We start from the raw sequence: 23,012 nt of genomic DNA, 5'->3' as shown, positions 1-23,012 counted from the left end.
TTTCTGCCCCATCCCTGCCTCAGAGGGTGGATCCCCTCCACTTTGACAGCCTTGATCCCCTTGAACTATTCCACTTCCCACTCCTCCCCAGGCCCTTCCTAATGGGACTAAGTCATCCTCCATCCTCACCTACCTTCTGGCTGCTGTACCCTCCTCTCTAAGCTTGGGGATTCTGCCACTGATCACAGCTGGAAGGACAACAGGCTACAAGTCCAGGCCTTGCCCAGCCCAGATGATGCTTTAAAGGCCTTCTTTTTTTTTTTTTTTTTTTTTGAGATGGAGTCTCACTCTGTTGCCCAGGCTGGAGTGCAATGGCGTGGTCTCAGCTCACTGCAACCTCTGCCTCCTGGGCTCAAGCAATTCTCCCGCCTCAGCCTCCCAAGCAACTGGGACTACAGGCATTTGCCACCACACCCAGCTAATTTTTCTATTTTTAGTAGTGACGGAGTTTCACTATGTTGGCCAGGCTGGTCTCGAACTCCTGACCTCGTAATCTGCCTATCTTGGCCTCCCAAAGTTCTAAGATTACAGGCATGAGCCACTGTACCCGCCCTAAAGGCCTTCTTTGAAAGAGAAAAAGAAGAGGGGGTATTCTGTGAGGGAACATCAAGGACCAGACGTTCAGCCTCCTCTGCAGCCCAGGTCCCACTAGCGGTGCTTCTCTTCAGATTGAGGACCTATTCTTTGGAGATCCGAATTCCTAGTAGTCCAGCCCTCAGATCTCCACCTTGAGACGCCACCCTCAAGATTCTCATTCTCTGCCTTTACCTTCTAAGGCTTAATCCATCGGGACTAAGGGAGGAGCCCTCCCTTCCAGGCCCACACAGGCAGACTATTTCTAAAGGAAGAGAAAACCATTTTCCCTTGCATGCTGGCTGTTTCATTTCCTTCTACTTTTAGGAAATGGTGAGTGATTTTGTTTAAAAGAGAATAATCCTGGAGTTTGAGTAGAGTTTGGGGAAAGTGTTGACAACTTCTGGGACACACACTCTGTCCTTGTTGCTCCCATTCTCATCAAGGGAGGAGGGATGATTATTTTGCTTCTTTCTCTCCAGTGCAACCCAGCATCTGTCCTCCGTTCTGTTCTCAGTGGCAACTCTCCTTCCCAGAAGATGGACCTATTTCCTCTATAATATATCATTCCCAGATATAGGCGCATTAGAGTTGGAAGGGAACTTGAATTAGTGTCTGACCACCCGTAGTAGGCAGGAATCTATTTCCAGCGTCTCTGCAGTCATCTAGCCTCTAATTAAACACTTCATGAGACATTGCTGTTCCACACTCACACAGATGTAATTCTCTCTAGAATCTGCCCCAGCATGGATTTAACTCCTGTGTTTTATGCCCCTGAACAACTCAAAACTAGTCTATTTCCTCTCCTCAGGCCAGCTTTTCATCTCAACTTCTCACTTAGTTTCTCTCTTGGCTCTGACCCTAACCTAAGACATTGATACACAGTTTTGGGATTCTTCCCTCAAATCTAAATTGGCAATCCTTGTGTTAGTCCAGACAACACCAAGGCAAGAATACAGGTGGAGGGTGAAGGGCAGCACCCACATCCAGGGAGAGAAAAGGGCCATTGATGAGGAGAGGGTCTATAGAGATCTGGGAGGCCAAGCGCTTGTTAACGGGATGGAAAATCAGAACAGGGTAGAAAATAGGCATGACAGAGAAAGAAGCTCAGTCTCACCTCAACTCTAACTGATCCAACAAGGAAGCTGAGCCCCTTCCCTTGAATCCCAGAAGATCTTATTTCTTCAAGCTACACGTGACTGATTCTTTACTAGTCCATGTGTCAAGACCATCTGGGGTCCCTTAAACCAGTGGCTCCCAAACTATTTTTTTTTTTTTGAGACAGAGTCTTGCTCTGTCGCCCAGGCTGGAGTGCAGTGGCATGCTCTCACCTCATTGCAACCTCCACCTTCCAGGCTCAAGCGATTCTCATGCCTCAACCTCCCGAGTAGCTGGGAGTACAGGCGTGCACCACCATGCTTGGCTAATTTTTTTGTATTTGTAGTAGAGACAGGGTTTCACAATGTTGTCCAGGCTGGTCGAGACTCCTGGCCTCAAGTGATCCTCCTGCCTTGGCCTCCCAAAGTGCTGGGATTACAGGTGTGAGCCACTGCGCCCAGCCCCAAACTTTTGTGTTCAGAAGAATTACCGGATGTAGTAAAAATGCACATCATGGTCCCCTCCCAAACCGATTCCTCTTGACTGTCTGCCCCCTAGAGGAAGGGCACAATACTGTTTGGAGAGGAGCTTGATGGGCCTTCAACTTTTCTCTTACATTCTTTAGTCGGAGAGTATCATGAATAGTTGAAAGAATAACACCATCCCCTGTAAACCCTGGTCTTGTAACTCCCCCATACCTGGGATGTAGAATAGTGCATGGGTTAAGGGCTTTAAGGGCTGGCTCTGGGGTCAGACTGCCTTGATTTAAATCCTTGTTCCACTACCTACTAACTATTTGACCTGGAACTAGCTGCTTAACTTTTCTAAACCTCAATTTACCTATCTATAAAATGGGGGTAATATTAGTTTATATCTCAAGGAGGTATTGTAAGGATTTTAGTACTAATTTATATGTGGCACTTAGAACAGTGCCTGGAATATAATGAGCATTCTTAAATGACAGCCATTATTATTGTCACTAGTATTACTCATAGTAGCCGTAGCGGTGAACAAAACCAAATTTCCAATGGAGCCAACCAGCCACCCTTTCTTAATCAGCTGTAACTTCCAGTGAAATCACCACGATCATCCCGCCTAGATCAACCCCACTTTCCAGTGGAATCACCATGACCACCCCTCCAGGATCAACCACACCATCCAGCAGAATCACCGTGACCACTGCCCCCGACCAACCACACCCTCCAGTGGAATCACCATGACCATCCCTCCAGGATCAACCACACTATCCAGCAGAATCACTGTGACCACGCCCCCTGGACCAACCACACCTCCCAGTGGAATCACTACAACCCCCCTGCCCTGGGTCCACTATATCTTCCAGTGGAACTAACACAACAACTGCAACCTCCAGTGTCACCAGCACAAGTGCAGCCCCTCCAGGGAATGAGGGAAGGTCTAATGGCCGCCTGAGGCTGTGGGAAGTCATCCTAGTCACTCTGGCCTTGGTTGCAATGGCTGTGATTCTCTTCACAGGGCTCTTTTATTTCGTGAGTGCCTGATGTGTAGGAAATCCTTTTTCTGAGGGAGGGAGTGCAGGGAACTGAGGAGAGAAGCAGGGTAGAGAGGGTAGGGTCATTGTGTGGCTAATAGGGAATGAGAAATCAGGAGAGGGACAAAGCAAGACAGAGACAGCAGGTGAGAATCAGCAAGAGAGAGGGCTAGAAAAGCTGGTACACATTCAGAGGAAATTGATGAGGAGAGAAGGGGCCAAAGGAAGTACTGAGGCCGGGGAGGCCAGGTGGGGAGTGGGGACACGTGGGATGGGAGAGCACTGGATGAGGGGCGTAACTCTAAACCATCCATCTTTTTGTTTTCTAGAGAAACTCCGTGTGCCTAAGAGGTTTCTTCACCAAGATCTTCACATCCCAAACCTTGGTCCATGCCCTCAAGGATATCATGGAGTCCAAGATGGGTCAAGTGAGACTGAAATGGATTTTAGAGACCAGTGTTCTCCCACAGGCGTGGAGCTGATGAGGAGACACAGTGTCCCTAAAGGCAGGCACTTCACCGTCCTCAGGGTGGGGAGGATCAGGGGTCTCAGTTTTCCTCACTTGCACCCAGGGCTGCTCCTCCCAGCTCTGCTCCAGCCCCTGACATTCATCCCTTCTGCTTAGTTCTCCCAGACCTGAAACAGGAGGCTATCACTGGGGCTGAACGATTAAATAAGTGCATCTGCTCTACGTGACAGCCAGACTGTGGATGTGTGCTTGTATTTTGCTGTGAAGAGAGGTTTCCTATATCATGAAGACACTCTTTTGCTGTGTAATACAAGTTCTCAAATCCCTAGCATGAAATCCAGAGACCTCACATCTGTCCCATTTTCTTCCCCACTCCTTCCCTACTCCCCAAAGCCTCTGGGTTGATGGAAGAATGGAGTCCAGAGAGATGAGGGAAGGCAGGTGCTGGTCTTTACAGACATGTGTTGCATGGCAGGAAAACAGCCTCTGTGTGAGCCTAGAACATGAACTGGAGGAAAGTGATCCTGTTTTCATGTTGTGAGGTAGGAAAGAGCTTGCTATTGGGGCCACCCTTAGACATGGCCACTTTTCCTGGCCACTCACATCTGCTCTGGGCTGCAGGTGTGAGTTGCCACCTTTCTCTCCTGTGGGTTCCCAGCCCAGCAGCTGTCCTGGGCAGGGAGAATGTGCTCCCAGTTTTTGCAAGGGCAGGACTGGCTTGCCCTGCTACGGTCTAGATCCTCAGCAATCCCCACAAAACCAGGCCTCAGAGGGCACACATGCAAGTGTCAGCACCAAGCTCAGGCCTGGTCCCGCCCAGGCTTCTGGTGCAACTTGCTCTCACACACGCACCCCACTGATTCTTCCTCCCTGTGAATCACTCGCCTCTGCTTTATCAGCTTCACCCTGTGCTAAGTCTCTTCAGCTTCTGGGATTCTCCTGGGACTTTGGGAGAGCCTTAACAGGACCAAGCTGTTTCTCTAAGAACATTTTACAATATGATGAACAAAACTGTTTTTAGGCTGGGTGCAGTGGCTCATGATGCCTGTAATCTTAGCATTTTGGGAGGCTGAGGTGGGTGGATCACCTGAGGTCAGGAGTTCAAGACCAGCCCTGCCAACATGGCAAAACCCCGTCTCTACTAAAAATACAAAAATTAGCCGGGTGTGGTGGCAAATGCCTGTAGTTTCAGCTACTGAGGAGGCTGAGATGGGAGGATTGCTTGAACCTGGGAAGTGGAGGTTGCAGTGAGCAGAGATTGCGCTACTGCACTCCATCGTGGGCAACAGAGAAAGACTCTGTCTCTAAAACAAAACAAACAAAAACACAACAACAACAAAGTCTGTTTTTAACAGATGCAAGAGAGTATCTACTGTACAATTTATTTGCATGAAATTCAAGAATAGGCAAAACTAATCTATGGCAGCAGAGATCAGATCTCCTATGAGGGTGGGGGTTTTTAGGAAGGGGGCACTTTCTGGGTGATAGGAATGTTTTCTATATCAACTGGTCTGTTGGTTACACAGGTAAATACATTTGTCAAAACTCAGCTAACAGCTGGGCGTGGTGGCTGACGCTTGTAATTCCAGCACTTTGGGAGGCTGAGGTGAAAGGATTGCTTCAGCCCAAGAGTTTGAGACCAGCCTGGGCAACATGGCAAGACCTCATCTCTATAAAAAGTACAAACATTAGTCGGGTATGGTAATGCACACCTGTAGTTCTAGCTACTTGGAAGGCTGAGGCGGGAGGATTGCTTGAGCCCAGGAGGTCGAGGCTGCAGTGAGCCGTGATGGTACCACTGCACTCCAACCCGGCAACAGAGTGAGACCCTGTCTCAAAAAAAACAAAACAAAACAAGAAAACTCCACTAACTGAATTCTTAAGATCTGTGCATTTCACTTTTTGTAAATTTTACCTCAATTGGAATAAAAAATATATATTAGGATTTTTTATCTTGGGTTTTTTTAATTTTTATTTTTATATTAGGGTTTTAAAATAATATCTTGAAGATATTTATCAGTGTATCCATTATCTCCTCTTCAGTTTTAAGAGCCCCCAGACCTTTTTTGTAAAATACTTCTCATTTTTTGCACTCATTTTTTCCTTCATTCATTCACCATATTTACTGGACACCTGTTTGGCATGAGGTCTCGAGGAGCTGGGGCAACAAGGATGACCCTGTAGGTCACAGTTGGGTGAGGGAGGCACATAAGTTACAGGCCAACACATCAAGTAGTATGAATGGAAGCACCACAGGGGGAAACATCTAACTTAATGAGGGGAGGAGAGGGTGACTCATATAGAAGGTGACATTTGGATTTTGAGGAGTTAGCAGGCATTTACGAGGAGCAGAAGAGGAAATGCCAGGCAAGCGAACAGCTTGTGCAAGACCGGGCGTGGCACAGCCAGCGAAGGTCAGAAGACCTGTGGGGCTGGAGAGCACAGCAGAGGGAGCTGGGGCTGGGGGCTAATGCGTGGCTTTGAACGCCACCCCAAGGAGGCCAGATTTCATCCTTTAACAGCACAAAGCCAACAGATCACTTTAAGGTGTAGTGGGACACAATTTTTTCCCAAATAAGAACACTTCAATCAGCTGAGTGAGTAGAAAATAGAGGCGGAAATCAGCAAAAAGTGTGTTGTAATGTCCCCGCAAAGGAAGAAGCAAGTAGACAAATCTAAGAGCACAAAACATGGAAATGGGAATGAAGAAAAGAAGTGGAGGCTGATCATGGTAGCTCATGCCTGTAATCCTAACACTTTGGGAGGCCAAGGTGGGAAAATTGCTTGAGCCCAGGAGTTTGAGACCAGCCTGGGCAACAGAATGAGGTCCTGTCTCTACAAAAAGTTAAAAAGATTAGCCAGGTGTGGTGGTGCACACCTGTAGTCTCAGCTGAGGTGGGAGGATAACGAGCCCAGGGGGTCAAGGCTTCAGTGAGCTGTGATTGCACCACTGCATTCCAGCCTGGGTAACAGAGTGAGACCCTGTCTCAAAAAAAAAAAGAAAGAAAAAAAAGAAGAAGAAACGTGGATTTCAAGAGATTTCTGCCTAGCACTTTTTAAAAAATCCCCAACTCCAGAATTTATGGTGACTTTTGTTAAAAGTCCTGTTTTAGGGAGGTCTTCATCTAACGAGCTCTAGGCAATTTTCCTAAAACTAATTCATCAAATGACTAATTCTTTGAATTTTTAAATTTTCTTTAAATCATATTCAATGTGATTCCCTCCTGCTGCAGGCTGGAGGCTGGGAGACAAACAGAGGGAGACTGGGGAATGTCTTCTTGATTTATAGCGTGTTTTCTAGTTAAGAAAATACTCAAGATAAACATATTATAACAATTTTCACATGAAAGACTTTATTCAAAAATATGTGCAAGAAAAAATTATTTATTCTTGACTCTGATGAATAATTGCAAATATGATTCCTATGAATAATATATAAATTATATGCAAAACTGTAAGGCTACAGACTATATGATTCCCTTCATATGACATTCTGAAAATGGCAAAATTATAGGGAAAGAAACAAGATCCATGTTGCCAGGGTTTGGGAGGTGGGAGAAGGGTTGGCTCTAAAGGAACAGCGTTGGGGGAGATTGAGGAGGATGAAGGGATTCAGTGTGTCGAATACATGACTCTATCATTTATCAAAATCCATAGAACTGTACACTACAAAAAGTGATTTTTAGGGTATGGAAATTCAGCAAATCAACCAGGATGTGGAGGGAAAGATGGAATGCAGACTCTGACAAATGACTCACGTAAGCACAGCAAAGCGGGTGGAGAAGAAGGAGCTTTGAAAAACTATGTTTTGAGTCAGGCATGGTGGTTCATGCTTGTAATCCTAGCACTTTGGGAGGCCAAGGCAGGAGGCTTGTTTGAGTCCAGGAGTTTGAGATCAGCCTCGGCAACACAGCAAGAACCCTGCCTCTACAAAAAGTTAAAAAAATTAGCCGGGCCTGATGGTGTGCCCATAGTCCTAGCTGCTCAGGAGGCTAAGATGCGAGGATCGCTTGAGTCCGGGAGATCAAGGCTGCAGTGCCACTGCACCCCAGACTGGGTGACAGAGCAAGACCCTGTCTCAAATTTAAAAAAGAAAAAGAAAAGAAAAACTGTGTTTTGACCATAAAGCTAAAAACAACAACAACAACAAATACAGAAACACTGTACTGTAGTTGGTAAATGTGTTTCTGGCAAGGGTATGAATTAGCAGTTCTGAAACCACTATTTGTTTATTAGGGTTGAAAAAATAAGTAAAAAATGTGTTTATAGACATTCGTAGCCATGTCAGAGAAAGGAGTTACAAATAAAGAAAAGGGAGAGACTAGAGTGAACCCCATGTTGCTGGATTAAAGCTGGAGGTGTCAAAATGCACCCATGCTTGTGTTTAACACACAGGTTGAGCAACGTTCGTCTGAAAATCCAAAATGCTCCAAAATCCAAAACTTGCTGAGCATCAACATGACACCACAAGTCAACATACACAAACTTTGTTTCATGCACAAAATTATTTAAAATATCGCGTAAAGTTACCTTCAGGCTACATGTATAAGATATATATAAAACATAAACAAATTTCATGTTTAGACTTGGGTCTCATCCCCAAGATATCTCATTGTGTATATACAAATATTTTGAAATCCAAGAAATCGAAAATCCAAAACACTTACAGTCTCAAGCATTTCAGATAAGGGATTCAATCTGTATATGCAGACAGATAATTGCAGAAATAAATACAGACCTGTGTTTATGCATGAGTTAGTATACATACATACGTTTCCTAGCTCTAGCTTCCGTGGGGGCAAGAAGCAGTGACACCCATTATGAATGAGCACAACTAGTACCCAAATCTTGGGTTTCTAAATATTATTCTCTAATACAAAGAGGAGCCAGAGCTCTGTGGAGAAATAGTTGATTCCAGGGCCTCGATGGACAAAATAAAAAATGAGCATGAAGCATCTTGTAATACCAGAATGCAAGAAAGTGTTTTAAAAAGGGATGGAGAGGGCCGGGCGCAGTGGCTCACGCCTGTAATCTCAGCACTTTGGGAGGCCCAGGCGGGTGGATCACCTGAGGTTCGTGAGTTGGAGACCAGCCTGACCAACTTGGAGAAACCTCTCTCTACTAAAATAATACAGAATTAGTTGGGCATGGTGGTGCATGCCTGTAATCCCAGCTACTCGGGAGACTGAGGCAGGAGAATCGCTTGAACCCAGGAAGCAGAGGTTGCAGTGAGCCGAGATTGCACCATTGCGCTCCAGTCTAGGCAACAAGAGCGAAACTCCATCTCACACACAAAAAAACAAAAAAACAAAACACCACGGATGGAGAGGCTGGGCACAGTGGCTTGAGCCTGTAATCCCAGCACTTCGGGAGGCCAAGGCAAGTGGATTGCTTGAGCCCAGGAGTTTAAGACCAGCCTGAGCAATATGACAAAACTTTGTCTCTACAAAAAAAAAAAGTTAGCTGGGTGTGGTGGCACACACCTGTTGTCCCAGCTACTTGGAAGGCTGTGGTGGGAAGATTAGTTGAGCTCAGGATACAGAGATAACAGTGAGCCAATATTGCACCACTGCACTCTAGCATGGGCAACAGAGTGAGACCCTGTCTCAAAAAAACAAAACAAAATAGCAATGGAGATATCAGCTGGGTGTGCTGGTGCATGCCTGTAGTCCTAGATACTTGTAGGAGGCTGAGGCAGGAGGATCCCTTGAGCCCAGGAGTTTGAGGCTGTATGATGATGCCACCGCAATTCAGCCTAGGAAACACAGTGAAGTCTTGCCTCAAAAATAAAACAAAACAAAAAAAGGATGGAGGATATTAAAACAGCACTGGAGCCCATCTGAAAGAGCTCCCAGTGGCCAAAGTTTGAGCAACAAAATAAATAGTGATAGTATTGGATCAAAACTCACAGAACAAAATAAACATTTATGAGTCCATTCTGATATAAACAAATAGTTGAATAAATAAAATGGGGAGAGGGCACGACTTTTTCTTACAGAAGAATTTCAATTAATAAATGTAGAAGGAATCTAATCTATCACCATTAGGATTACACACCTGTAATCCCAGCTGCTCAGGAGGCTGAGGCAGGAGAATAACTTGAACCTGGGAGGTGAAGGTTGCTGTGGGCTGAGGTCGTGGCATTGCACTCCAGCCTGAGCAACAAGAGTGAAACTCTGTCTCAAAAAAAAAAAAAAAAAAATAGTATTGTACCAACAATAACTTCTTAGCTTCTATAATTGTATATATAATTTCTCAGTTTCTATAATTATACTATGTAAGATATTGACATGAGGAAAAGCTAGGGGAAAAATATATGGGAACTCTGTAACTATTTTTATAATTCTCTGTAAGTCTAAAATTATCTCAAAATGAAGTTTTAAAAATTCTAAAACAAAGCCAAACCAAAAAAATTCTATTGACCTGTACATGAAAAAGGGTGAATTTTATCATATGCAAATTATACCTCTTGACTTAGAAAATCAGATATTTTCCTTACTATACTCTTTTGAAATCTATTCATTAGTTATACTAAATACATACGAATACTTTTGAGTGTGTTTAAATACTATGTTTGAAAATGTTGCTAGGCGATGTGGCTCACACCTGTAATCCCAGCACTTTGGGAGGCTAACGAGGGAGGATCTCTTGAGCTCAGGAGTTCAAGACCAGACTGGGCAACATAGTGAGACCTTGTCTCCACTAAAAATAAAAAACAATCAGCTGGGCATGGTGGTGCATGCATATAGTCCCAGCTACTCCGGAGGCTGAGATGGAAGGATCACTTGAGCATGGGAGATCAAGGCTGCAGTGAGCCATGATAGCACCACTGCACTCCAACCTGGTCAATACAGCAAGACCCTGTCAAAAAGAAAGAAAGAAAGAGAGAGAGAAAGGAAAGAAAGAAAGAAAGAAAGAAAGAAAGAAAGAAAGAAAGAGAAAGAAAGAAAGAAAGAGAATGAAAGAAATAGAAGAAGGAAAGAAAAGAGAAAATATTTAATACATTCAAATAATACTAGTAGTTAACATAGTCAATTACATTTGGTAAACTAGCCATTCATTAAATTGATTTTCGTGAAATCAGCTGCCTTCTAAGAGAGGAACAGTTCCCGGCCCACCTGCAATTTCACACTCCTCTTTTAGTTAGAAGGACACTGGGAAAGAGAGAGGCACCACAAATGGTGAGAGACATCTCTGAATGAAGATGGGAACCAACAATGATCTTCTAAAGAGTGGGCGAGGCAGGGATGAGGGTCAGAGAAGAAGGAAAAGATGTGGGTATTCTCATTCAGGCCTGACCTCACCACAAGTGGACCAATTTTGTGCAGTGATATGGCTTGGCTGTGTCCCCACCCAAATCTCAACTTGAATTGTAGCTCCCACAATTCCCGTCATGTTGTGGGAGGGACCCAGGGGGAGGTAATTGAATCATGGGCGCCAATCTTTTTCTTGCTATTCTCATGACTGTGAATAATTCTCATGAGATCTGATGGGTTTATCAGGAGTTTCCACTTTTGCTTCTTTCTCATTTTCTCTTGCCGCCACCGTGTAAGAAGTGCCTTTTGTCTCCCTCCATGATTCTGAGGCCTCCCCAGCCATGTAGAACTGTAAGTCCAATTAAACCTCTTTTTCTTCCCAGTCTTGGGTATGTCTTTATCAGCAGCGTGAAAACAGACTAATACATGCAGTAAGTGAGAAAGCTCACTGGGGTGAGGGCACTCGAGTAGGGGGAGCAAAGAGAGAGATCCGTGGGCTGGAGAGAAGCCAAGGAAGAGGATTTGGGTGGATGATTGAGCAAAGAGCGAGGTTTTAAGAGAGAGAGAGATTGGGTGTTTATAGCCCCCTCATGAGTGTTCCTCTCCTTCTGTTGCAGGACCTTCTCTTGGTCCTTACCAAATGTCCTCTACCCTCTGACACCCAGCTCTCCTCTTGCCAAGCATCATCCCCCAGGCAGGCCTGGCCTATGCCCTCCTTGGTCATCCTGACTTTACTGTGGCCACCTGTGGGAAGGAAGGCCGAGGCCCTCCCTGAGCACTGAAACACCGAGTGGAGGATGGTTTTCAACCAGGCTCCGCATCAGAAAGCAGTGCACTCACGCTGACAGGCTTGATCCCCTGTGGCTGCTCGACTCTGGGCTCTGGTCCAAAGCTGAGAGCCCCCCTTCCCCTCGTGACAGCCTCTTCTGCCCTGCCCGGCCACTCCTTTGAGTGACGGGGGGTAATTGAGAAGCTGCTCCTCCCTCCAGGAAGGAAGACCCAGAGCTCTGGCTTCCCTCGGCAAAGCACATATAAACCCACAGCCACTGTGGGTGGAAGGAGAAGGGCAGGGTGGAAAAAGTTTGACAGGAGGGAGGAAAAGGTGTCCTGGCTAGCACCGTGTGGATTCTCTTGAGATGAGAAGAAAATGCCCGGCTATGTCCCCCTTCTGCTGCTCCTGCTTCTCCTGAGGTGTTCAGAACGGGGTGGGGGAGTTAATTTTGGTGAGAAGGATGCAGAAGTCCCCAGGGCCTGGAGAGATGGAGTCAGGGTCCCTGGAGAAGGAACCTCTTGGGATCAGACAGGGCCAGTCCTGCGCAAAGGTACGGAATAGGTGAGTGAACCTCGGGAACCCCGGACCCTGCTATCTACCCTCAATCACCTGCCACAGGGAAGCAGGGACCCCAGCGTCTTTCTCATATCCACCTTTTAAGGAAATGCTCTGCTTTTGATTTTGTGCATTTTATTTAAGTTTCTTTGTTTCAACTTTCCTTGAGAAATGAAAGATTTGGCACTCCTGTAATCCCAGCACTTTGGGAGGCTGAGAAGGAGTGGGATCCCTTGAGCCCAGGAGTTTGAGACAAGCCTGGGCGACATAGTGAGACACCATCTCTACAAAAACCAAAAAAATCAGCCAGGCATGGTAGCCCATGCCTGTAGTCTAATCTACTAGGGAGGCTGAGGTGGGAGGATCACTTGAGGCCAGGAGGTCAAGGCTGCATTGAACCATGATTGTGCTACTGAACTCTAGCCTGAATCACAGAACAAGACCCTGTGTCCAAAGAAAAAAGAAAGAAAGAAAAAGAGAAAGAAAAGAAAGAAATGGTCAGGTGCAGTGGCTCATGCCTGTAATCTTAGCACTTTGGGAGGCTGAGGTTGGTGGGTCATCTGAGGTCAGGTGTTTGAGACCAGCCTGGCGAGCATGGTGAAACCCAGTCTCTAGTAAAAATACAAAAATTAGCCAGGTCTGGTGGCGCACGCCTGTAATCCCAACTACTTGAGAAGCTGAGGCAGGAGAATCGCTTGAACCCGGGAGGTGGAGGTTGCAGTAAGTGGCGATCGCGCTATTGCACTCCAGCCTGGATGACAGAGGGAGACTCCGTCTCAAGAAAAAAAAAAAGAGAGAGAGAGAGAAAGGAAGGAAGGAAGGAACAAAGGAAGGAAGGAAGGAAGGAAGGAAGGAAGGAAGGAAGGAAGATTTGAATCCTATTAGAAAAATGTGGAGCATCAGCAGTAGGGAGGGATGACTAGATTTGGGCAGAGTCCCAAAACTTCAAAATTTATGCCATGTAAGCTACATGTATTCCTAAGAATAAGAATACTCCCAAGTCCTGAAGGCTGCCTGTGGGAGTGAGGGCTGGAGACAAAGAGGACTCATCTCTTCTTTGTACTTATACCTGACTCAGTGTTGCGATCACACCCACACCCCTCATGACTCCTCCCCTAAACCTGCCCCCATACCACCTTGAATCTTCCCTGCCTCCAAGCCTACCACGCTAGCCCCAGATCTGACCTACCACATTAGCCCCAGATCTGACCCAGAAGCTGTCTCATTCTTTTTTTTTTTTCTTTTTTGAGATGGAGAGCCCGGCCAGCTGTCTCATTTTAAATCATACACCAAGCATGACCTGAGTGTAATCTCTAACATGAATCACAGCTTCTGCCTCATTGGTTTCACAGAACCCCAGGCACAACTGGATGAGAGGAGACACCTATGAACATGGAGCCAGAATACCCCAATTGCTGAAACACCAGTTCAGAGAGGAGTGAGCTCAAGAAAGAGTCAGGTTTAGTGTCCCATGGAAAGAGACCAGACCTGGAAAAGACAGAGTCAAAGCTGGGTGAGGAGGCCTTCGAAGGGCGTGGCTCAGCAAAGATAATCCATATTGTAGTGCAAGAGTATTCTTTGTGGAATATGCTTTACCGGAATTAAACCAAAAATGCCAAATGATCCCTAACTCGAATAAATCTCACCACATTACCTGCGGAGATGTGTCATTTAGATGTGAGGATAGTTATGAAAATACTGAGCAGAGCAGATGAGGATAGACCATCAACGATTCACATTAAATGAGATTACTTTTTGGTAGGACTAGGCCAAAGTATTTCCACTAAGCACCCAGAGACCAGCCCTAAAGACTCAAGAATAAGAGAAAATGACGTAACTGCAGATGGAAGGACCACTGAGGATCACATCACTGCAGACCCAGGGACCACCGAGGACTCTGTCACTGCAGACCCAGCGACCACCAAGGACTATGTGAGTGCAGACCTAGGGACCACCAAGGATTCCGTCACTGCAGACCCAGGGACCACCAAGGACTATGTCACTGCAGACCCAGGGACCACCAAACACTCCATCACTGCAGACCCAGGGACCACCGAGAACTTTGTCACTGCAGACCCAGGGACCACCAAGGACTCCATCACTGCAGACTCAGGGACTACAGAGGACTCCGTCACTGCAGACCCAGGGACCACCAAACACTCCATCACTGCAGACACAGGGACCACTGACGACCCCGTCACTGCAGACCCAGGGACCACCAAACACTCCATCACTGCAGACACAGGGACCACTGACGACCCCGTCACTGCAGACCCAGGGGCCACCAAACACTCCATCACTGCAGACTCAGGGACCACCAGGGACCCCGTCACTGCAGACCCAGGGACCACCGAGGACTCCGTCACTGCAGACCCAGGGACCACAGAAGATGAAACCACTAAACATGGTGACACTCACCTTCTGTGAACTACTTCAGTCACAGCAGTGAAACCCACCAGGCTCTTGATACCCATGGGAATTATCCTCATATCCCTGGCTGCAACCACAGTCACTGTTGTGCTCTTTGTTGGATTGGGCTTCATTGTGGTGAGTATTTGGTCTGGGAATATTCAGGGCATCAGGGGAACGAGGCCAGCTGAGGATAAGTGGTGGGCATGGAGAGCTGAGGTACAGAGGCCCAAGAAATCGTCAGGCGTGAGGAAGCCTACATAGAGAGAGCTCTGCAAAGACTCCCGGAAAGACAGAGGTGGAGAGAAAGGAAAAGATCACCTGGCACAAAAGATGCAGAAAGCACTGGGGACAGAGGAAGCTATGAGAGACAGGAAGGAGAGAAAGGGAAGAGAGGCTGAGAGTGAGAAACATAAGAACGCAAACATGGTAAGACACAGCGGGAGTCAGGGCAAAGCATGAACTGTTAGGTACAGATGCATGTAAAAGAGGAAATTTTCCTAAGAAGACAAGGAACTGGGGACCAGAGGAGTGGATGAATTAGAAACATTCTGGGTGGTCCACTCATATCGGAAATTACATATTCTTGTGTTAATTACTACCTACTCTAAAGTTGTGCAGAAGATTTTTTTTAAATCAAAATTGAGTGGGTTTTTATGAGCCACCACTACTCTATACCAAAGAGACAGTTTGTACCAGCTCTCAAAGAGGAGCTCTGGGTATTTTTCTGTCTCTGAGGGTCCCTGTTGTTTCTACAAGAGGAGACCAAAGAATTCCATACCAGCCCTGCATGTTTCATCTCACCAAACTCGCAGCTGGAATCATCTCAAAAGCAGCAGCAGGGGAATTCCCACAGGGAGTGGCCCAAACCCTCCAGAGATGGGGCCAATTGGGATTCCAAAGAAAGAAGCCCAGATGTCAGGGTGATCAATTCAAAGCATTTATTAGGGGAACTTACAGAGGACTGCAGCAATCCTCCCTGCCAACACGGAGGGAAAAGGGATGTTCTCCCTGGGCATGTCTGTAGCAAGGGAGTCAGGGTATGGAGTTTATATGAGGGTTTACGGAATTTGACTCAGGGCTGGAGCCAGTTTCTTTCAATGTTTTGGTCAACAACCTAGATAGCTTTATTAGTGCCTGGGAGTGTTCAAGGCCCTGGTTTGAGTTCAAGCCTGCTGGGGAAAACCTGTAGCTTGGCTGGGTCACAGAACGGTCAAGGCAATCTGTGATTTTTGGTCAGTCTGATCAGAAAGAAAAGGAGGTGATCTGGGGGACCCCACATTGTGGCTTCCTCTCACTGACATTTGATCTAAAACCCAAGCCTTCTGCTTCTGGCCTGCTGCTTGACGGGGAAGGCCTGGTCCTTTTTGGCCATCCTGACCAAAAGATTAAGTGCATGTCGAAATTTTAACAAGTGGCGGCTTGCAGGATTAGTCAACTCGGGCAGGTCATTAAAGCCTCGTTAATTCTTGTGGTCATTGATGCCATTGTGCACTGACCCCTGCTCCAAGATGCAAATCCACAGCTTTGGATCAGTTTGTAAGTGTGAGTAAAGCCGAAAGTAATGCATGATACAGTTGAGGTGTTCACATTTAATTCTGCTAAAATGACACCATGAAACTAGAGCATTCTGAAGGATGCTGACAAGAGGAAAATGGAATGAAAGCGTCCATATGTACCTGACTCATGCATGAGTCATGTTCAGCATTCACCAGTAGAGGGAGGACCTTCTGGACTTCGCTGTTGTGGTAAACAATTGGATTTCTGATCATGTGGATCACCATGAAAAGTCGGACACTCTTGCTCTAGAACGAAAGACGCTTTCCTTCCTCCAAACCAGGCATTGGCCCAGAGAGGCCACTAGTTAGCACCTTCTTAATTTCGTGTAGAGACTAAAAACAAGAGATGGCTCAAAAGGCTCAGGGCGCGGGAAGTAAGAGGAAAGTCTGTGCTCCCAAACTTGCTAAATTTTTGACTTTTAAACCTTTAACTCGAAAATTTTTAAAAATAAGAACTATATTACCATTCCTCCCAAGTTCCATTTGTCAAAATGCTTTTTTCTTTAAACTTTAATGGTTTAAGTTTTTTTCTTTAAAAAGGCTTTTTTTGGCGGGGTGCGGTGGCTCACGCCTGTAATCCCAGCACTTTAGGAGGCCGAGGTGGGTGGATCACGAGGTCAGGACTTTAAGGCCAGCCTGACCAAGACGGTGAAACCCCATCTCTACTAAAACTACAAAAAAATTAGCCAGCCGTAGTGGTGGGCACCTGTAATCCCAGCTACTCGAGAGACTGAGGCAGAGAATTGCTTGAACCCGGGAGGCAGAGGTTGCAGTGAGCTGAGATCGTGCCATTGCACTCCAGTGCGGGCAACAGAGCGAGACTCCATCTAAAAAAAATAAAACAAAAGGCTTTTTTTCCCCCCCTAAATGTCGTCCACATTTTTGGAAAGTATTGATCTCTAGTAGTCAGTGTCAGGATCTGAAGAAAACAGTGACATCTAGCAGAGTCCCAGAGCCAGGGAAACAGGCTGGGCAGAAGTGATAAATTACAAACCACCAGGGTTAAGAGAAGAACAGAGTCTTAAAACCAATCCATTTTCTTCCTCTCTAGAAAGAATGTTTCCTGCCTCCATTAAATCCATCCACCAGGGTTATTTATCATCCCCATGTCATGGACTAGAGTACACCATAAAGAGGACCCCAGCAGTGACTACAGTTGGTTCTAGTAAAAGCAGACCCCTCATCTGCCTCTGCAGGACTATGCGGCGTGATGTGTATCCTCAGGCCTCCACTCCTCCGCCCCAGCCCGGAGCCCTGGGGCCACCACATGAGGAAGGCAGCTGGCCCCTGGAATAAGCATGTGGAGGACACTCAGAAGGATGCCCATCTGCTCTGAGTGTCTCCTAATTCTGCCTGGCCTTGGTTACTTCCTCCGGACAATCGCCTTTACTTATCTGCCAGGTTTTGAGGAATTACACACAGCTCAGATATAAGAGATATTCAGTAAGTCTGATCAAATCAATAAAGCAAATTTTATCTGTTTTTGTCTGGGACATATCTCTACATTCATTCATTTAACAAAAAAAAAAATTTTTTTTTTTGAGACAGAGTTTTGCTCTTTCGCCCAGGCTGGAGTGAAGTGGCGGGATCTCAGCTCACTGTAACCTCCGCCCCCTGGGTTCAAGCGATTCTCCTGCCTCAGCTTCCCTAGTAGCTGGGATTACAGGTGCATGCCACCATGCCTGGCTAATTTTTGTATTTATAGTAGAGACAGGGGTTTCACCATGTTGGCCAGGCTGGTCCTGAACTCTTGACCTCAGGTGATCCACCTACCTTGGCCTCCCAAAGTGCTAGGATTACAGGCGTGAGCCACCGTGCCCAGCCTTAACAAAATATTTATTAAGTGCCTAGCATGAGCTCAGCACTCTATGTCTCCCAGTCTGTCTATCTCAGTCTACCTGTGAGCTGAAGGATACAATTTATCTCTTAAGAGGGCTATACCCACATTCTCCTACCACCCAGGCCAAAGGGTCACATTTACAGGATGTAGTCAACTGATCATTCAGCAAGTATCTATGAGCACCTGTGTGGGACTGGCCACCGTGGCAAATAAATGAGTCTCATCTTAATCAATCGTGGTGTGAAATGAGGACACGAAGTCCAGACCTAACCTCTGACTAAGATAAAAGCCCTGCCTGATAGAAGAAGAGATTCGTCCTTACTTAATGCAAATGCACCATATTCATGCACCTATGAATGATGGCTAAGACCACAGACAAGGCCGGGGCGTTGGTTATAACAGCTCTGTGAGGAGTTCAGGACAAAAACCAAAGAATCAAAGACATTTGAAGAGAGTTGATTATTGTTTGCTCACTACTGATGCCACTATGAGCAGCATCACCACCAGTGTTAAATAATGGAATTGTAGTATTATGATACAGAGTCGGAAACACGGAATAATAAAGTAAAATATTAAAGTGAAAAAATTGGATTAATTAAATAAATATTAAACTGATATTTCTCAGAATTATGTGATAAACCCCTTTAAAGGAAAAGATATATATATGTTTTTGAGACAGAGTCTCACTCTGTCACCCAGGTTGGAGTCCAATGGTGGGATCTTGGCTCACTGCAACCTCCACCTCCTGGGTTCAAGCAATTCTCCTTCCTCAGCCTCCAAGTAGCTGGGATTACAGGCGCACACCACCACGCCCGGCTAATTTTTGTATTTTTAGTACAGATGGGGTTTTACCATGTTGCCCAAGCTGGTCTTGAACTCCTGACCTCAGGTGATCCACCCGCCTTGGCCTTCCAAAGTGCTGGCATTACAGGCATGGGCCACCGTGCCTGGCTGGAAAAGATATTTTTTGAGAACTCGCCATGTTGGCTTAAACATAAATAGATATGAAACAGAAAATGAAGTATAAACTTATGCTTATAGCTCTACTGTTCCAATAACGTTAGAAGTAACAGCAGTAGTTTAATGTAATGCATGATATTTCTTTCCTGAAGAATTCTTCGCTCCAACATTAATATGGTGCTGATCGCTACAGCCTAGTTTCTCAAATCTCATTTGCCACGTGATGTTTTCCTTCTTTCATGGGTCGTCTCTGTACAAGCTCTCTCAAGACCTTCAGTCTCTCAGTCAGCTGCGGGATTATTTGGGCCCTTACTTAATGCAAATGCACCATTTAAATTTTAAGACAGTTCTCGTTCTACTCTTGTTAGGCTGTGACAATTGTAAAGACTAATCATTTCTATTAGCTTTATGTTGGTTTTATATTGGTCATCAATAGAATCCAGGAAATGCTTATATTATGGGGATTTTCAAGATTATCACCTGAAGGAAAACGTGACAGAAACAGCTCCAGTCTCCCCTTCCCTTATACTTGGAGAACCTAGGTTTTGGGGGTGATGGTAATGTGCCCAGCTGAAAAAAACCAATTTCCCAAATCCCCAATTTCCCAGTCCCCCTTGCAGCCAGTGCGGTGAGGAGATACAGCTCTGGCCAATGCGATACAGGCATAAGTTCCTGGGGATGGTGTCCCTTCCAGATGAAAAGGCCAAAGCTCATGAGGAGACAGCCTTTGCCCCTTCCCCTTTGTTCCTCTTCCTACCTGGAATGCAGATATAAGACCTGGGGCTCAGCAAGCCATGCTGAGGCCAGGGGGAGACCCACAGCAGGGTGAAGGCTTCAAGCTGGGAGTGGAGCAGAGGGAAGAAATCACTTGGGTGCCCGATGGTAATACTGAGCCCTGGGCTGCTCCTCTCGGACATTTCGTGTATGAGATGAGCAGTGTGCCGGAGCTCAGTGAGGTGAGCTTCTTGTGATTCCAGCTGAATGGGATCCTAACTGATATGACACATAAACATCATCTAGAACATGCAGACTTCTGCGAATACCTCCATAGACACATTTGGGAAGACACAGTGCTCAGGGTTTTAAGAATGTGGGAGCTACACATAGTGGGGAGTGGGAGAATAATAAAATGATCTCCCTCTTCTGCTCCCATGGAGGCAGCAAGAGGCCAAGGGAGAATTTTGTGATTAGAGATACTGGCATGAATATCAGTTTATGGCAGGAAAAAAGAGTGATGGAAGAGTCCCTTAGTTAATAGGCAGGAAAGTCCAATGTGTCTCTATAAAGTCCTCCTCCTGCAGTTCAGGCTGGGGTTTGGGGCTGGGCATTCATCAAAGGGCATTCGTCAAAGGGCATTGGCAAGCACAAGGAATTCCAGAGTCTGCCTTGGTCTTCAAGGGGGCAGAACTTTTGGTCTCGGTACAAGCTAGGTTTGTACAATAAACAAAGGAATTGCTAGAGCTACAAATTCTAGCTGAGAAGTCTGTGTGCTTGAGTTTCTGCACCTCAAGGACAACTTAGAGCAATTGAAGAGAACTTAGAGCATTTCTGTAAATGGCATAGAAACTTTAGCATGCAAAAGCATGCATGCAAAAACACTAGCATATCAAAAGCTTTTCTTTTCTTTCAATCAAGTTAATTTCTGGCCAGGCAGGATGACACACCTGTAATCCCAGCACTTTGGCAGACTGAGGTGGGAAGGTCACTTGAGCTCAGAAGATCTACACCAGCATGGGCAACATGGTAAGACCTTGTCTCTACTGAAAATCAAAAAAATTAGCCGAGTGTGGCGGCACATGCCTGTAGGCTCAGACACTTGGGAGGCTAAGGCAAGAGGCTCGCTTGAGCCCAGGAGGTGGAGGCTGCAGTGAGCCATGATTGTGCCACTGTACTCCAGCCTGGGTGACAGAGCAAGATCTTGTCTCAAAAAAAAAAAAAAAAAAGAAAGAAAGAAAAGAAAAAAAGGCTGGGCACAGTGGCTCACGCCTGTAATCCCAACACTTCGGGAGGCTGAGGCAGGAGGATTGCTTGAGGCCTGGAGTTCAAGACCAGCCTGGGCAACATAGTGAGACCTAGTCTCTACAAAAAAATAAAAAATTAGCTGGGTATGGTAGTGTATGCCTGTAGTCCCAGCTACTTGGGAGGCTGAGGTGAGAGGATTGCTTGAGCCCAGGAGGTCGAGGCAGCAGTGAGCTGTGATCATGTCACTGCCCTCCAGCTTGGGCAACAGAGAGAGACCCTGTCTCAAAAAGAAAAATAAAAGAAAGAAAATGTTAATTTCTGCTCCTGTCAGATTAGAGGGAAATTCAATCTCAGTCTTTTTGTTGCTCTCCAAAGATCCCAGAGTTGTACATAGGATCGAGGCATAAGGAACATCCTTAAAGTCAACAGCAACTGGCCTGTACTAATTATTCCCAAGATACGCATGTCCCTTTGTGGCAGCAGTTCTGCCAGAGGCACAGGGGCTTTGCCCAGTCAGTCTCCCTCAACTTGCCACGTAGTTTTCTCCAGAATGAGGCCACCCCCTCAGGGTGCTACCGTGAAGGAGAGTATATTTTTGGCATTTGAGGGCCCAGGGAAATATACATGAGGATCTGGTCTCTGGAGAGTATTGAAGGTAGAAAAGACAAGGAGAAGATGCTGCAGAAACACCCAGAAGAAAAAAAAAAAAAAAAAAAAGAAGCCTCAACGAATAAGGGAAATACCTTTCTAACCACTCCTGGGACCCTGAACTACAAGATTTGGTAGTTGACTCTCAAACCATAATATACTCATACTCAGATGACACTTGTAAGTTGGTACACGTATCTGTGCATTCCATGCCTTTAGTAAAGCATACAGTTCATTTCATTAGCCCCACTCAGCTAATCCTCCTTTTCTCTTTATAAAGTCCAGTGTTTAAAGGACCTCTTCAGGTGTCATCAAGGAGTCACACCAGGTCCAGCTGAACCCAACTTGCATATGTTCTGATTGAGGACACGAGGGAAGTAAGCACACCCCTCTAGATTGTGCCTGAACAGGATTTATGCCTTTTGGGGAGTGTCACCTCTCATTAAAATGTCTGTGAATGCACACTCTGGTCCAGTCCCCTGTCTTTCTAAACAAGAATGTTTGGTGATGCAACAGTGATTCAACACTCTCCCTTAGCGAGGTATTGTTTGATACCTTAGAAAACACGTAGTTATTTTTCAGATCTATTCAGGAGCTTTCTTGTGATTTATCTAAAACAAATCCCTCTCTTCAGTCTCTACAGATTACCATATTTATTTTCTTTATGGAGCTGATGACAAGCTGAACTTACGCTTATTTACAGGTTAACTTATTTGTTTTATGTCTGTCTCCTTCCACTAGAATGTCAGTTCCTTGAGTATAGGGGTATTGAGGACAATATATGAGATAGAGTAGATATTTAATAATCATGTGCTTCATTGAGCCTCAGATGCACATCTTCCCCATCGGATCATAATCTAAAATGGAGATGTCGGCCTGGCACGGTGGCTCACGCCTGTAATCCCAGCACTTTGGGAGGCCAAGGTGGGTGGATCACTTGAGGTCAGGAGTTTGAGACCAGCCTGGCCAACATAGTGAAACCCTATCTCTACTAAAAATGCAAAAATTAGCTGGGCGCTAGTGGTGCACACATGTAGTCCCAGCTACTCGGGAGGCTAAGGCAGGAGAATCACTTGAACCTGGGAGGCAGAGGTTGCAGTGAGCCGAGATTGCACCACTGCACTCCAGTCTGGGTGACACAGTGAGACGCTGTCTCAAAAAAATAATGATAAAAATAAAAATAAAAATAAAGTGGAGATGTCCACTGGCTGCAGTGGTTCAGGCCTGTAATCCCAGCACTTTTGGAGGACAAGGTGGGAGGATTGCCCAGAGCTAGGAGTTAGAGACCTGCCTGGGCAACACCACAAGACACTGCCTAAAAAAAAAAAAACCAAGAAATGCTTAAAACTGGAAATGTGTCTTACACTTGATAGCACATCATGAATGTAGCACTCTTTCTTC

At 45.9% G+C, this 23,012-nt stretch overlaps 1 protein-coding gene across 1 annotated transcript; it reads left to right on the top strand.

The window, feature by feature from the left end:
• Window positions 1-12,053: 12,053 nt before the first annotated feature.
• Window positions 12,054-14,660, top strand: LOC129473630 (protein PBMUCL2-like). The gene is given in 4 exon segments (XM_055264308.2): window positions 12,054-12,201; window positions 12,204-12,239; window positions 13,981-14,463; window positions 14,563-14,660. Coding segments are annotated over 4 exon segments (765 nt in total).
• The last annotated feature ends 8,352 nt before the right edge of the window (window positions 14,661-23,012 follow it).

The sequence above is a fragment of the Symphalangus syndactylus genome, chromosome 23 (genome assembly GCF_028878055.3).
Source record: "Symphalangus syndactylus isolate Jambi chromosome 23, NHGRI_mSymSyn1-v2.1_pri, whole genome shotgun sequence".
NCBI lineage: Eukaryota > Metazoa > Chordata > Mammalia > Primates > Hylobatidae > Symphalangus > Symphalangus syndactylus.
This window is presented reverse-complemented; position numbering and strand designations above follow the sequence as displayed.